The sequence below is a fragment of the Alternaria ventricosa genome (genome assembly GCF_023758065.1).
Source record: "Alternaria ventricosa strain BMP 2768 chromosome Unknown scaffold_34, whole genome shotgun sequence".
In the NCBI taxonomy this organism is placed as follows: Eukaryota; Fungi; Ascomycota; class Dothideomycetes; order Pleosporales; family Pleosporaceae; genus Alternaria; species Alternaria ventricosa.
Genome location: NW_026055714.1, coordinates 136,718 through 149,985, shown reverse-complemented (window position 1 = coordinate 149,985; position 13,268 = coordinate 136,718). Strand labels below are relative to the sequence as shown.

Sequence of the window (13,268 nt, the reverse complement as noted above, 5' to 3'; positions counted from 1 at the left end):
TAAAACAGGGGCGTGGGAGGTGCCAAGTGTACAACATGGTGAAAAAGTAGTCCCGCGATTAAGCCATGGGAAAGTGAAGAATTCCATGCAAAACGTCATTTGCAGGGAAGCTTTTGCCTAGTACGCCCACGTCCCCATTCTTTCGGGCAGACTCCTGGTGACGCGGAACCACACATTCCAATCATTTGGACGGGTTTTCATGTTGAGTGGGTGCGTACCGTTTTGGGAACTCAGCTTTTAGTGGGTATGCCCTGATAAGAAGGGATCCATCGCGATCCTCAGGGTTGCGGCAAAGTGTGGCGTCGTGCGGATCGTGAGATTGCTGAGCATCGGCATCTTTACTGTGGGTCGCATGCGCGTTCCGCGGAGCTGAAGCCTTTGTTGTCGACATAATCGGAGCGACAAAGTGACATGAGGGTGTCTTGTGAGCGACAGAGTCATCAAAAGTCTCCTCGGAAAGTGCAAGAGGGATGGATGCAGGAACCGCGAAAGGAATGTTTAGGCGCAGATCATCCGAGAGCCTCAAGAACACCCACAACCAATAGGCATGGAAACACGGAGGAAGCGGCAACAACCGGCAATGGCGATGCCGACCGTCACTGCCTATCTAGAGAACGACACAAGCCACACTTCTCTAACAGAAGGTTCGGGAGCAGAGCCGATGGTGCATCACGATCATGCAGGTGAAGACGCACTATTGCATCGTAATGTGGAGACTCGGCCAAGATTTCTACGTTTGCCCGATGATTTCCCTGCGACATTGCCGTCCCTGGAGGACTGCATCGCTGTATTTACACATGCAACATCCATGCACTGAAGGTCGCCCCAGTGTCTGCGTAAGCTCCCGCCGCCGCGGTGTGATAGTACAATGTTGAGCTTAATCCCGAGGTCCGAATATTCGCATGGTGGGTCGATGGGTAGCCTTTGGCAGATCCCACACCCCACGTTCAACAGCTTCCAAGTATCTACGCAGTGACTTCTATCTACGTCCTCACGACACTGCCATCAGCTTGTTCTGCTCCTGAGCCAACGTCAGGCCTTCCGGTGCTTGTCGGAATAGCACGATCTCGGATTGCTTGAAGTATCGACGGGCGTCTGGATACAGGTCAGCCACAGTTGCATAGAGATGTGCGTATGTCATACCTTCGTCGATGAGTACTAGACTCAAGTAGTATCGGGTGGAGTACTTCTTGTTGACTTCGCGGAAGGTGGGTGTCAGATCGAAGCCTCCAAGGAACAACCTGATGGGAATTGTTTCACCTTGACGTCGTCAGTAATGCCTGTCGCAACAGAGTCATTGTGCTTACCTCGCGACGGTGAGCCGTCCATGATCTCGAAGCGCACCAGCGTCTCGCTCTCGTTGTACTGGTTGGGAGCAGCCCCCGTTGTCTCTCTTCTTATGATGGACAACTCCATGTGCTTGATCTTTAACCGTACAAGCAAGAAGTATATCCTGCCCACGATCACGTCCTTCAGGTGGTATTTCGATTTCGAGTACTCGAACTCAATGTGTAGACAGTCCTCGATACCGACGTCCATCTTAATGGAGCTGTTGGTCTCAGGCGGTATCCGGTAGGAGTAGACCCAGAGGTCCTTCTCTCTGACTACATCTGCCATTCTCCGCGACACGGTGACGCGCACAAAGTAGCGCAGCTTGACGTTGATGCCATTGTAGGATTCGTATTGCTTCTCGACGTTCTTGAAGTTGAAGTCGAACGTCTGCGGGTGCTGGAGCTCACCGGGGGCTGCCAGCTCTTGGCCGAGGGAGAGGAACTCGTAGTGGTTTCCGCGATCGAAGAACATCTCTGGCGCATTATGTCAGCACTGCGCGCCGAGATATAGCTATGGTGAAGCTTCGGGACTGCGGATACCTACCAATGGTGCCGATGAATTGCACCTTGATGCCCGTATGCTCCAGGCGCTTGCCATCCTTGGGCCGTACGGTGACCTGGCCCTTGACTGATTCACCATCCAGGTACAGCGGGACCTTCTCTTTGCGGTTCTTGTCGAGCTTGACATCAACGGCGGAGCGGTCGTCGAGGTCCTCGAGCACGATGTCGATGTCGACCGGGGTGGAGAAGAAGTACGACATGCCGGGCCAGAGAAGTGCCGGTGGATTGGCGCGTGTTCGGAAGCGGTATCAGAGGCACTCGTCGCGTCGGTGGTCGGCGGCGCTCGACTGGATGGCCGTGGTGTGGAGAGCTGCGCCCCAGATCCATGGCAACAGCTGATGACGCTTGTCCCCGTTGAGCCCGTCACGTGAGCGCATCCTGCCCCGCCTTCCCCGATCCCTCACCAACACCACCTCGTCATATTCACCCCCAGGTATCCTTGTTTTACTCTTCACTGGGTCCACGTCACGTCTGACTGCTGCTCTCGCCGGATCAGATGGTCCTCCACATGCCCCTCCCGAGCCTGCGGAGATAGGCACCTGCATACGAAACAGCAAATATGCACTCGTTTGGCGGTGAGCTGCACACGAGCAGCTGCAATATCGCGGCGTCGTGACTGATCGGGTCTGCCTGCACGTCTGGCTCAAACGTTCTCACCCGTCTGGACTATCCGGAGCATCTGCCGGATGCCGCCCCAAAGACTAATCGACTAATCGCAACTCAAAGACTGTTCGCAGCCTCGATCCTCACCGGCCCGATGCACTTTCAGATTCCTCGCCTAACCCCCACGCGCCATTATTAAACAGCTTCGTACCGCGAGTCAAAGCGGTGAGCTGAAGTCTATTGCTTCCAGGCAGATACTCATTCGAATCGCAATCTGCTCAGCAGAGCGCCATGCAGTTGCCTGGCGTTCAGAACTCAAGTCTGCGCTGGCATGTCGTGGTCACCGGCATGCGGGATGCATAAGTACCTGAGAAGGACTGGGGTCCTCATGCGGGGAGACTGATGCGCTACTCGTCATCCCACACGCGACAGGTCCACTTTCAAACGCCGAAGTTCTCTCTCTCCAGCCCCGGCTTCGCGGCTGTTACAGCCGGCTGGGCCTGTTACTGAAACTAACTACACGCCCTTGCTCGTCATTCGCTGTTTGCTTTTCGGAGCGTGCCATCGTGGCTTGGCTCCCAGAATAACGACAAGCTCCATCGCATTTCACCCTTGCCGTTGCCGTCATGGCTTGCGGGAGAAATTTCCAGACCAGTATTCCAAGGTCCCACGCCTTAAAACGCACCACGCCCCAGCGCGAATCGGGGCGCCGTTGATTGCTTACAGTCTGCATACACTTATATTTGGTCCCGACCATATCGCAATATACTATATTAACCCTACCCGACACCCGTCCCTTTGTTTTCGGGAGCCCAACTCAAGCATTAGCGTCATACAAGAGCCTCACGTACTACAAACACTCATTTCCACAACAGTTTGACTCAAACTCCAAACTCTGTACCACCATGATGCAAACCGTCGATCTATCGCAGCCAAAGCCCATACAATATGCATCACCACCTACACCACCGGCTTCCAATACAGGCTCGCCATCCAAGTCCATGGCTGTCATGAACGAGACCGAGACCGCCAAAATGACCATTTCAACCCACCACCACATCCTCATCGTCACCGGTCCAGCAGGGTGCGGCAAGAGCACTGTTGCAAAGCATCTCTCGGACCGATATGGATTTGACTACATCGAGGGCGACGAGGTTAGCCAGTTCCCTCTCAATTTATCTAATGCGTACTGACGTCTTTGCAGTTCCACCCAAAAGCAAACATCGACAAGATGGCCGCCGGCATCCCTCTCAACGACGAAGACCGCTGGGATTGGCTCATCCTTCTACGAGACCAGGCCATCACTGCACTGAAGAACGGAGCCAAGGGCGTTGTTGTTACCTGCAGTGCGCTCAAGAAGAAGTACCGCGACGTCATCCGCACAGCCCGCCTCTACGACGAGGACCCAAACGCCAACGTACACTTCGTCTACCTCCGCTCTGACATGGAGACCCTCCTCGCCCGCGTCCGCGCCAGACAAGGTCACTACATGAAGGACGCCATGGTCGAGAGCCAGTTCGCTGCGCTGGAAGAGCCCGACGAGACAGAGTGCAAGCAACTGAAGGATGTGGAGATAATCGACGTCAAGGGCAGCATACAAGACGTTCAGCTGCTGGCTGGTGCTGCTGTGGACAAGGTCCTGGCGCAATAGCACGACTCCCGTAGCATCAGCCGGCTCTGATCTTCCCTTTCGTTACGTCTTCCTCTTTTTCTGGTCGGTGTTGGGCGAGTGCGCAGGAACGCTGTGCGTGGGTTGTGGCTCCTTGGTTTACTTAGTTACGGCGTTCTATCTATATCACTATACCCTCGCGAGACGGGACAGCATACATGGTTCGCGGAATTGAACAGTTTTCACTTCATCGTAGCAAACATGCAATTTTTTGATCCCTTTGACATGGGTTGGCGTACTACCATTGCCCACATGAACTATCGTGCTACCACTGCCGATCTTTTCTCCTGCATCCCGCGAAACCAGTCGGAAAGATCTTCCTCTTCCTAATGTGTCTCGGTTACTTAGTGCCCGTTTTTACACGTGCGCGTGCGATCGTACCTCCAGTGTGTGCGGATCTACCTCCTAACCCCGCTCTTCGTTACCAGCAAAGGGTGCATGATGGCCCGCGGCCTATGTGGCTTGGACCACCTCACGACGATGACTAGATCTCCACTGCATTAACGGCTGTCTTCAGTCTTGGCCAAACATGACAGCTCTACGGTTGACGCTCTCGTTTACCGACTTCGTTCTGTAGGTTCGGCCTACACTATCGTGCTAGGGTATCTATTTGTCAAGGTTACAAGAGTTGGAGGACGCATGATTCAAATCAGACACAGGCAATGAGGATCATGGGTAGCCATGGGTGTATGAGCAATTGCGATGATTGCGTGGAAAGCGCTCCAAATGACTCAGCCTTGAGGATGAGTCTGACAACAACGTATAGAGACACGAGACTGGGTAGTCGATATAGTCATGAGCACACTTCGAAACGCAAAGATGGTAGAGTACTAACGCCATCTCTAAACTACCTTCCCAAGCCTCGGTAATGAATCTGAACGCTGTGGAAGCGATCGCCGCGTCGACCCCACTTCTCTCTCGACAGTAATATCAACTCCTTTCCCTCCCCCAGCCATAGGCCTCAACTCCGTCTCACTACCCCACTCGTTACTTCCCTTCCTATCCTGCTCACTGCTCGGCAACCTCAACGTAGTATTCCGACTCCACCTATGGATACTATACACACGACGAGATCTGTTTTGTGCACCCGATGAAGCTGGTTGTGCAGAACCATACACCGGTGGCTTCGAAGGACCCGGCCGTGTCCGCCCCATCTTACCACTAAGCAAGAACCAGAACGCCGGCAGTGTAGCAACGATAACGGAAACGGACGACTCGATGTGACTCCACATGCTGAGCAACACAGGCCCATCAGCAAGTGTCGTTGGATCAGGGTTCGAAGTGGCTTTTGTGACTTGTGCGAGGCGTGCAAACGCGAAGGCGATGATGATGGTGCCGAGAGAGAATATGACTGCCAGACCAAACTTTTGTTGGGGCGAGACTTGTAGTTTGCGTAAGAGGTTTAGAGGGAGGAGCATGATGAGGGCGTCGGCAATGACGTCGGCGCTCGTTGCGAACTTGATGGATGCGTCGGCTCGGATGAGGTCTTCGGGGTCGCTGCATCCAGCTGTGCGGGTTAGAAGAGTTTGCGGAGAAGGATGTTGGGGTGGGGTACTCACTTGCGCTCCAGTACTTGGATAATGGTTGGCAGGTTAGGAAGTTAGAGGCGATGCATGCCAGATACAAGAGTAGGACTAGTACAAACGACGCGCACCATGCACGCATGTATACTGGCAGTCCTATTACCAGCCGTCTGAAGAAGAAGAGGATGGAGAACTTGGCTGGAATGACATATCAGTAAGATAGTCTGCTCACCAGTTTAGCAAGTCAACTCACCGGCCCACAATGTAGTCCAAAACAACAGCATCTGGCTGAACATGAACTTGAGCGAAGTACGCGTTCTCTCGATAAATTCATCCGGTGGTAGCGGCAACGGCGTGAGTGGATCCAATATAGCCGCTTTTGAGTATTCCTGCGCAAGGAAGAACTGTGGTAGTAGACATGTGATAACTGCGGAGAGGGCAGTTAAGGAGAACAAGGCAAAGAAGACGAAGTAGTCGTCTGCGAAGAGTCGGTGTTGAGACTTCCATCGCAGGAAGCCTCTGAGGGTTGTGCAGAGAAACGATACACCCCAAAGGGTCCATATCAATTGCTGCCTATGAGTTATAGCTGCGAACTAAATTGTTGCTGTTTGACTTACCATCAGATCGGTGTAACTGAGCGCCATCGTGATCTTGACTCAGTATTTCCACAGTTGGAAGAATGATACTGCGATCCGAGTGGCCAACCTGCTAGATATGTATGTTGTCTCAACATCGTCGTACACCTCGCCTTCATCACTATCCCAACACCAAGACTCGCATTCGCATTCGGCCCCATCCTGGTTTGCATCGCGAAGCCTGATCTATGAGACGGTGGGTGCCGCAGATACGCCGTTTCCTACATGGTAGTCTTCGATGATTCCGTCCGTACACGGCGTGCACTCGATGGCGAGCCAAGTACAACCAGTTGATACGGGTTGAACGACGAGGAACAGCTGTACAGCTGCGCAAGCAGATGGCGGCAAAATTACGGCGCAATTCTTCCAAGCTGACCCTGCATGAGACTTCGCGTTGCTCGCATTACGAACATCCTACTGAAGTAGCACCTCCGGTACGAAAACTTGGTCTCGGCCCTTTTCGAAGCCATCTTCCTAGGTTCCGCAGCGGCCGAACCGATCTCGTGGGTGGACATGGTACGATTATGTTGTGTCTTCCTTCCCGATTAAGCTTATCGTGAAGCATATTCATGAAGACGTTGGGCGATTACACCGTATATTCATGGGGAATGCATGAGTTGTATTGATAAACTTGTGTACACGATCACCGAACCAGATCGTTGGGATCGTTGATCATGCGTCGGCGACCTTCCAACCACCAGGCATGAGGTTAGTGTACACCTTGAGAGGGTCATACTTGGTACGAATAGTCTTCAGCCTCCTCAAGTTGGCAGCGGGATAGCTCTGGAAAATGGGCTGGCCCTTCCCTGCATCGTTCATGTAGAGAAAGTCAGCGCTATACGATCCCGCGCGCAGCAAGCTGTTTATGCTCGCTGTGATCTCATCAGCAGCAGCGCGCACTTTCGCGTCATCGCTCGCTGAAGACCAAGTAAAGTTCTCCACCATCCAAAAGAAGGGTGCTTTCGAAATATCGATGCCTTGAGGGTTGCCTCCAGTCTTCGCACTGTGCGAGAGGAATGCCTTCGTGATGGGCTGGAAGGTAATTGAAGCCTGGAGATTGGCAACGCCGGGCAACTTGGCGTTGACGCCGGAGACGAAAGTGTCGTGAATGAGCTGCACGGCCTTTCGGTCAACAACGGACGAAAGGGTGCGGAATTCCTGGCGCAATCCTAGTGGCTGCAGGGCATCTGTAGCTGAGATGTAGTCCGATAACGGTTGCAGTGCGTATGAATCAGCGACTGGGGTAAGCTTTGGCGCAGTGAAGTTTTCGAATACTTGGGGGTTGTCAGTTATGGAGTGGTAGAACTTTGCAGCCGCATAGACAGTCATGTTCGCCGCGGGGAAGGTAAGAATAGTCGGAATGATGGCAGCTTTTGGGTCAGACCCTCCATATTTCCCGAAGTTGTACACGCCGTCCAGGTAGCCGGATGCCTGAGTCTGATCGAATTGACCGATGCCGACGTGAACGTCGCTGCCCTCCACCGGTCGCAAGTCAAATCGTGTGACGATGCAGAACGAATTACCGCCGCCCCTCAATGCCCAGAAGAGATCCGAGTACTTGTTCGTTGCCGTCGCCTCGACGATTTGGCCACTTGAAAGCACACACTACCCATCTTTAGTCATGTATAACTTTATACAGAAAATGGGCAACATACCTCATACTTCATGACATTGTCGGAAGCGAATCCGTACTCCGATGAGTAGAAAGAGATGCCGCCGCCGAGTAACAAGCCGGGAACACCAACGTGGCCCACACGACCGCCGACAGCTGCGAGCCCAGATGGTTTCAGATAGGCGTAAACGTCTCTCCACCTGTTCCCGGGTCCGACAGAGACGACAGACTTGTCTGAGGAAAGTGACAAAGTCGTCAGGTTGGAAGACGAGATTAATACGCCCGAGCCATCGATCCCATTGTAGCCAGGTATCGGCATGTGTCCTCCACCTCGCATGGCAAATTTGGAACGGGTTAGGGTCATTGTGGTGACCGCATAGGCAACTTGCTGGGCATTTCGAGGAACGAAGACGCATGCAGGGCTGCTGTACACCGTAGCCGACCAGTATGCTGTGAACCATTAGTGAAAATCGGCCCGAACTTTGAAGGCATTATCGTACGCTCTTGTGTCTCGTATGAGTAGCCCGAGGATCCGGGTAGGAAGGTGCTGTCGGGGTATTTGGACGTCAATTTAGAGCAGGCGACCTTCTCTCCACCAGAAAGGCTCTTTGCCGGACCTGTTGCGATGGACGGTGCGGCAAACAACAAAGCTGCCACACCTGCTAAGAGTACCATACTGAATTTTATGGAAAGATGGCAAATGTTGAAGCCAATGGACACCAAAGGGCGGATGTCGTCGATTATCAAGGATTTCGGACGGATATCACCATCCGCCTGCGCGGCTGAGATATATCTGGATGCATGTTGATCCAACGCACCTAGATCCCTCAGGTACCGGGGCTATTACCCATTCAGGAAGACGGCAGGGCCGTCTGCATGTCCAATATGTGAACTATGCAGTGGATCGCAAGCGAAGCAGTCGTGCCACTCGTGTTTACGAGGTAAGTCGTTATTCGTAGCTCGCACGTCCGGATCTGAAGCCAGGAGAACGCTGCAGTCGAGAAAAGAAGATGCCCGTGAGGCCATAGACCGAACGCGATGGAGGGTTGAAGAGGCAAGGCACGCAAGGATGGAGAATACGCGCTGTACGGCGCGGGCTGGCTAGCCAGAGCACTAGCGTAAACCGCCCCTCAGGCTAGGCCGCTTCCACGCCATCACGTCAAGTACAGCTGCTTGTAATGATATTGAGATCGGACGCAGTAGTAACTTTACAAAATTACAAGATCTTGCAATCGCTCTCTCAGTCCTCGTGGCGCACCGCAACCACATTCTGCAAACCCGGACGCAATCTCGCAAAAGCGAACCAAACCAGCAAAGCCACCACAGTCTCAGCGAGTATCGCGAACCGGAACACACCAATACCCAAACCATCAATAACAGCACCAATCGCAAACGGCGAAAGCGCAGCCCCGACCTGCCCGAGCGAAGCCACAAAAGACACAGCTGCAACATGCAGCTCCGCCGGTAACAGCCGCGTAAGTACAACAACACCAGACGGGAACATCGGACCCATGATGAACCCCAGCATCGCCATCAAAACTACAGACGCAGCCGAGGACGATAGAGCGGCGAAGAGTACGTCGATGCCGATAGCGATGAGGAAGTAAAGCCCAGTTGCGCGCCGTACTCCCATTTTGTCGGTAGCGAAACCCAGAGTCAGTCGTCCGACCGCCATGCCAACCCAGTACCCTGAGGAAGAGAGACCAGCCACGTAAGCTGTTGAGTGGCGGCTGCGCAGCATGAAGGAGACGATCCATCCCGATATCGCTGTCTCGATGCCAACGTAGGTGAGGAAGTACGCTGCGCAGAACCAGGTAGCTCGGTATTTGAACACAGCCTTGACGTCGACTTTGGGGTCCTGAGACTTAGACTGATTGCTTTCGCGGTAGACCTCCGCAGTCTCGTCGCGGAAAGCAAAGACCAAGACCAGGAATGAGAGAGCGCATGCTCCAGCCTGCAACCATTAGTCTCGAAAGATTAATATCTCAAACCCGGTAACTCACTAGTATCGAGTACCAAGTCCACCACATAAACCCCCTCGTCGTCAAAACCGTAACCACAAACGGCCCCAACGCCCCACCAACACTATAACTCCCATGCAACAGCCCAGACACCGTATTCGCCTTCTCCATACTCCCAGCCCAAGCACACCAACTCCCATCTAGCAGACCCGTCCCCAGTCCCTGGAATGTGAATGCAAGCAACAAAAGACCGAAATTAGGATGCGTCGCCGCCGTCGCCGTAGCCAAGATCTGCAGTAGCGGACCGGCTACTGCAATTCCCCTTTGACCGAAGCGGTAATGAACGGTATCGCTACATTGGGCTGCGATGACGTAGCCGATGGGGCTGACGAGGAAGATGGATGAGACTTGCAGGTCTGTGAGGTTGTAGTGGCGGGAAAGCAAGGGGAGGACGGCGCCGATGGAGGAGTTGAAGAGGCCGAGTGTGACGAAGGAGTACATGGCTGCTGCGATTTTGAAAACGAGTCGCGTGTCTATGGTACTGTCGTTTGCATTTTCGGTTTCTTCAGAGTGGCCAGTGGGTCTGGTGACGACAATGAGAGGAGAGGTCTCGTTGTCGGTGGGTTGATGGGCCATTTTTGTTGCTACGTTGCGCGTTCGGGACGCGTCGCTGGGGAAGGGAAGGCGGTTAGTGTCAGCTTATCACGAGGTCATTCTTTGTGCAATGCAGACGAGAGTAGTCTTGGGGTGAGTGTTAAACTCGAGATAGATGGTATGTTGTTTGATAGTTACTTTTGATGGAGACTGCGGTCGTTGTACGGCGCTACAAACAGGTAAGCGCCGCCGAGCGCCAGCCAATGACATCATCAGCAAGTCGCGTCCTCGTCTACGCGCAGAAGAGCCGTCTTCGTACGTGTCGAAATGAATGTTCCCAGTATGTAGCTCCCTGGTACCAATAGGTTCAAGGCGGCTTGGCTATGTCGGCATCGGCTAGGTACAGGCTTGCCAGATGGTATATATGTGTACCTGCGCAAGCGCAACTACTATCATTTCGGGCCGGCGTTGCAAGTGTCGTATCGACGATTGCGCTCGTTTGAGCTGTATGCGCTGCCCTTGAAAGGTGGCTGTCGGGTACTAAGACGACTCAATCCTCGTCATCCGATGATGCATATCCCAGGCCGAGCGAAAGTGTGTTTCCCGGTTTGGATGTCGATTGCCCTGCTGGTGGCTTGGTTGTGTGTACGGACGTCGCCGCAGGACTCTTCGAGCCGTTGGCACTCGTTGCGGTGGATGACACGTTTGTCTTGACGCTCTCAAACTGCGCGGTCGCTTTTCCTTCGTCCACAGATTTCTTCTCCTCCGGCACGGAACTCGACTTCCTCAGCTTCACACCCTTCAGCAAACCAGCTTCAGATCCCTTCTTGCGTTTCCTGCCGACTGCCGCCCATTGCGGAGCATCCTCATCTTTGGGCGCCTCTGAACACTCTTCTTCAAGACCTTTCGCCTTCCTCTCGGCTTCTTCCCTTTGCCTGCGGAACAAATCCAGTTGTTCGAAAGTCTCCCTTTTCACATTGAGCTCCTCCTGGCGCTTCTTTTCCAAGACGGAATCCAGATAGTCGGCTTCCTCATCATCTAGAGCAACATGCAGCTTGTAACGCGCCTTTTCCTCAAACTCGGCCTGTTTCTTGTCTTTGTTGGCTTGTAAAACTTCGAAAAGGCTCTTTCCATCCTGCTGTTTCGCTAAGTCGGCTTTGGCGCGCCGGGCATCCTCAATCTCTTGCTGGGCCTTTTTCCATTCGTCATCGCGCTCGACTTCTTCACCCGCTTTGCCGCCACTGACGAATCCTGAAGACATTGCGGTCCACACTTATACGGCTAGCGCAGGATGCTGAGGGCGGTGCAGTGGATGCAGGAGTTGAACGGCAGAAAGGCAAAGAAGTAGAAACTGTTCCGGCTTCCTCATAGGCACTAGCGACAGGTGGACCGTTCTCCACACCCCACCAGTTTAACCTCACCCGCGGGCAAATCGCGACGTGATACGTGGAGGTTTTATGCCGGTGCTTAAAGTTGCTCGGTGGAGATAGCGATGCAATGGGTGAATGTTGGCCCTGACGTAGGAGGGGTACACAACGCGTCGGCTGTGCCCCTCGCTCAGCTCACCATTCAAAAGTTTGCGCTTCCTGCCACTTTCCCATCCTCCTACATCCCAAACTTTACCTTTCAATTTATGATTCGTACTCTAGCAAGAATGGCACCCAAGAACTGGACTAAGGAGCACTTCACGCTCAACACTGGCGCAAAGATCCCCGCTGTCGGTCTCGGCACATGGCAATCAAAGCCTGGTGAGGTTCGTGAGGCCGTCAAGGCTGCTCTCGAGGGAGGATACCGCCACATCGACACCGCGCTTGCCTACGGCAACGAGAAGGAGGTCGGCCAGGGTATCAAGGACTCTGGTGTTCCCCGTGAGCAGATCTGGGTTACTACCAAGCTTGACAACCCGTGGCACAAGCGCGTCGAAGAGGGCATCAACACCTCTCTGAAGGACCTCGGTCTTGACTACGTTGACCTTTACCTCATGGTATGTTTGTGAAAGTCCAATTTCTCACAAGACGAAATACTTACGAACCTCCCAGCACTGGCCCTCATCGACCGACCCCGATGACCTCAAGAAGCACTACCCCGACTGGGACTTCAAGGACACCTGGGCCGAGATGCAGAAGCTCCCCGAGTCTGGCCGTGTGAAGAACATTGGTGTCTCCAACTTCGCCATCCAGAACCTCGAGAAGCTGTTCGCCGACTCGCGCACCAAGATCACACCCGCCGTGAACCAGATCGAGCTCCACCCCAACAACCCCTCGTAAGTCAACCACCAACAGCTTACCCATGCGCACGTCAATTAACAGTGACGCCAGACCCAAGCTCCTCGACTACCTCAAGGAGAAGGGAATCCACGCCACCGCCTACTCCTGCCTCGGCTCAACCGACTCTCCCCTGTACAAGAACGAGAAGCTCAAGAAGCTCGCCGACAGCAAGGGCAAGTCCGTCCAGCAAGTTCTGCTCATGTGGGGTCTCCAGCGCGGCTCCAGCGTCATCCCCAAGTCTGTCACAGCGTCCCGCATCATGGGTAACTTCCAGCTTGATGGCTGGGAGCTGACCGATGAGGAGATGAAGGAGATCAACGCGTTGCCTGAGCGCTTCAAGGTCTGCGGTGACTCTTGGCTGCCGGTCAAGGTCTTCTTTGGCGATGACGAGTAGGTCTTTTGAGAAGACTGATGGCTTTACGTACAATGATACCACGAACTTAGTAAAGAAATGAACAAATCAGTACAACACACCCTTATATGAAACGAGTGAACTTCTGCTACGGTTCGCA

General features: G+C 53.6%; 7 protein-coding genes across 7 annotated transcripts; 2 read left to right on the top strand and 5 right to left on the bottom strand.

The window, feature by feature from the left end:
• Positions 1–991: 991 nt before the first annotated feature.
• On the bottom strand, positions 992–2,092 carry J4E93_010712 (uncharacterized protein; the record flags this gene model as incomplete). Its single annotated transcript, XM_049348590.1, has 3 exons — positions 992–1,260; positions 1,308–1,805; positions 1,876–2,092. 3 exons carry the CDS (start codon positions 2,090–2,092, stop codon positions 992–994), a joined length of 984 nt encoding a protein of 327 aa, XP_049194278.1.
• Positions 2,093–3,400: 1,308 nt separating this feature from the next.
• Positions 3,401–4,146, top strand: J4E93_010711 (uncharacterized protein; the record flags this gene model as incomplete). Its single annotated transcript, XM_049348589.1, has 2 exons — positions 3,401–3,649; positions 3,700–4,146. The coding sequence occupies 2 exons, from the start codon at positions 3,401–3,403 to the stop codon at positions 4,144–4,146; spliced, it is 696 nt and encodes a 231-aa protein (XP_049194277.1).
• A 1,026-nt stretch (positions 4,147–5,172) lies between these two features.
• Positions 5,173–6,331, bottom strand: J4E93_010710 (uncharacterized protein; the record flags this gene model as incomplete). The annotated part of the gene is made up of 5 exons (XM_049348588.1): positions 5,173–5,211; positions 5,283–5,671; positions 5,724–5,885; positions 5,941–6,256; positions 6,305–6,331. 5 exons carry the CDS (start codon positions 6,329–6,331, stop codon positions 5,173–5,175), a joined length of 933 nt encoding a protein of 310 aa, XP_049194276.1.
• Positions 6,332–6,994: 663 nt separating this feature from the next.
• J4E93_010709 (uncharacterized protein) lies at positions 6,995–8,609 on the bottom strand (the record flags this gene model as incomplete). The annotated part of the gene is made up of 3 exons (XM_049348587.1): positions 6,995–7,927; positions 7,978–8,384; positions 8,435–8,609. 3 exons carry the CDS (start codon positions 8,607–8,609, stop codon positions 6,995–6,997), a joined length of 1,515 nt encoding a protein of 504 aa, XP_049194275.1.
• Positions 8,610–9,174: 565 nt separating this feature from the next.
• Positions 9,175–10,531, bottom strand: J4E93_010708 (uncharacterized protein; the record flags this gene model as incomplete). Its single annotated transcript, XM_049348586.1, has 2 exons — positions 9,175–9,888; positions 9,938–10,531. 2 exons carry the CDS (start codon positions 10,529–10,531, stop codon positions 9,175–9,177), a joined length of 1,308 nt encoding a protein of 435 aa, XP_049194274.1.
• A 508-nt stretch (positions 10,532–11,039) lies between these two features.
• J4E93_010707 (uncharacterized protein) lies at positions 11,040–11,750 on the bottom strand (the record flags this gene model as incomplete). The annotated part of the gene is made up of 1 exon (XM_049348585.1): positions 11,040–11,750. One exon carries the CDS (start codon positions 11,748–11,750, stop codon positions 11,040–11,042), a length of 711 nt encoding a protein of 236 aa, XP_049194273.1.
• Positions 11,751–12,143: 393 nt separating this feature from the next.
• On the top strand, positions 12,144–13,150 carry J4E93_010706 (uncharacterized protein; the record flags this gene model as incomplete). Its single annotated transcript, XM_049348584.1, has 3 exons — positions 12,144–12,473; positions 12,529–12,752; positions 12,808–13,150. 3 exons carry the CDS (start codon positions 12,144–12,146, stop codon positions 13,148–13,150), a joined length of 897 nt encoding a protein of 298 aa, XP_049194272.1.
• Between the last annotated feature and the right edge of the window lie 118 nt (positions 13,151–13,268).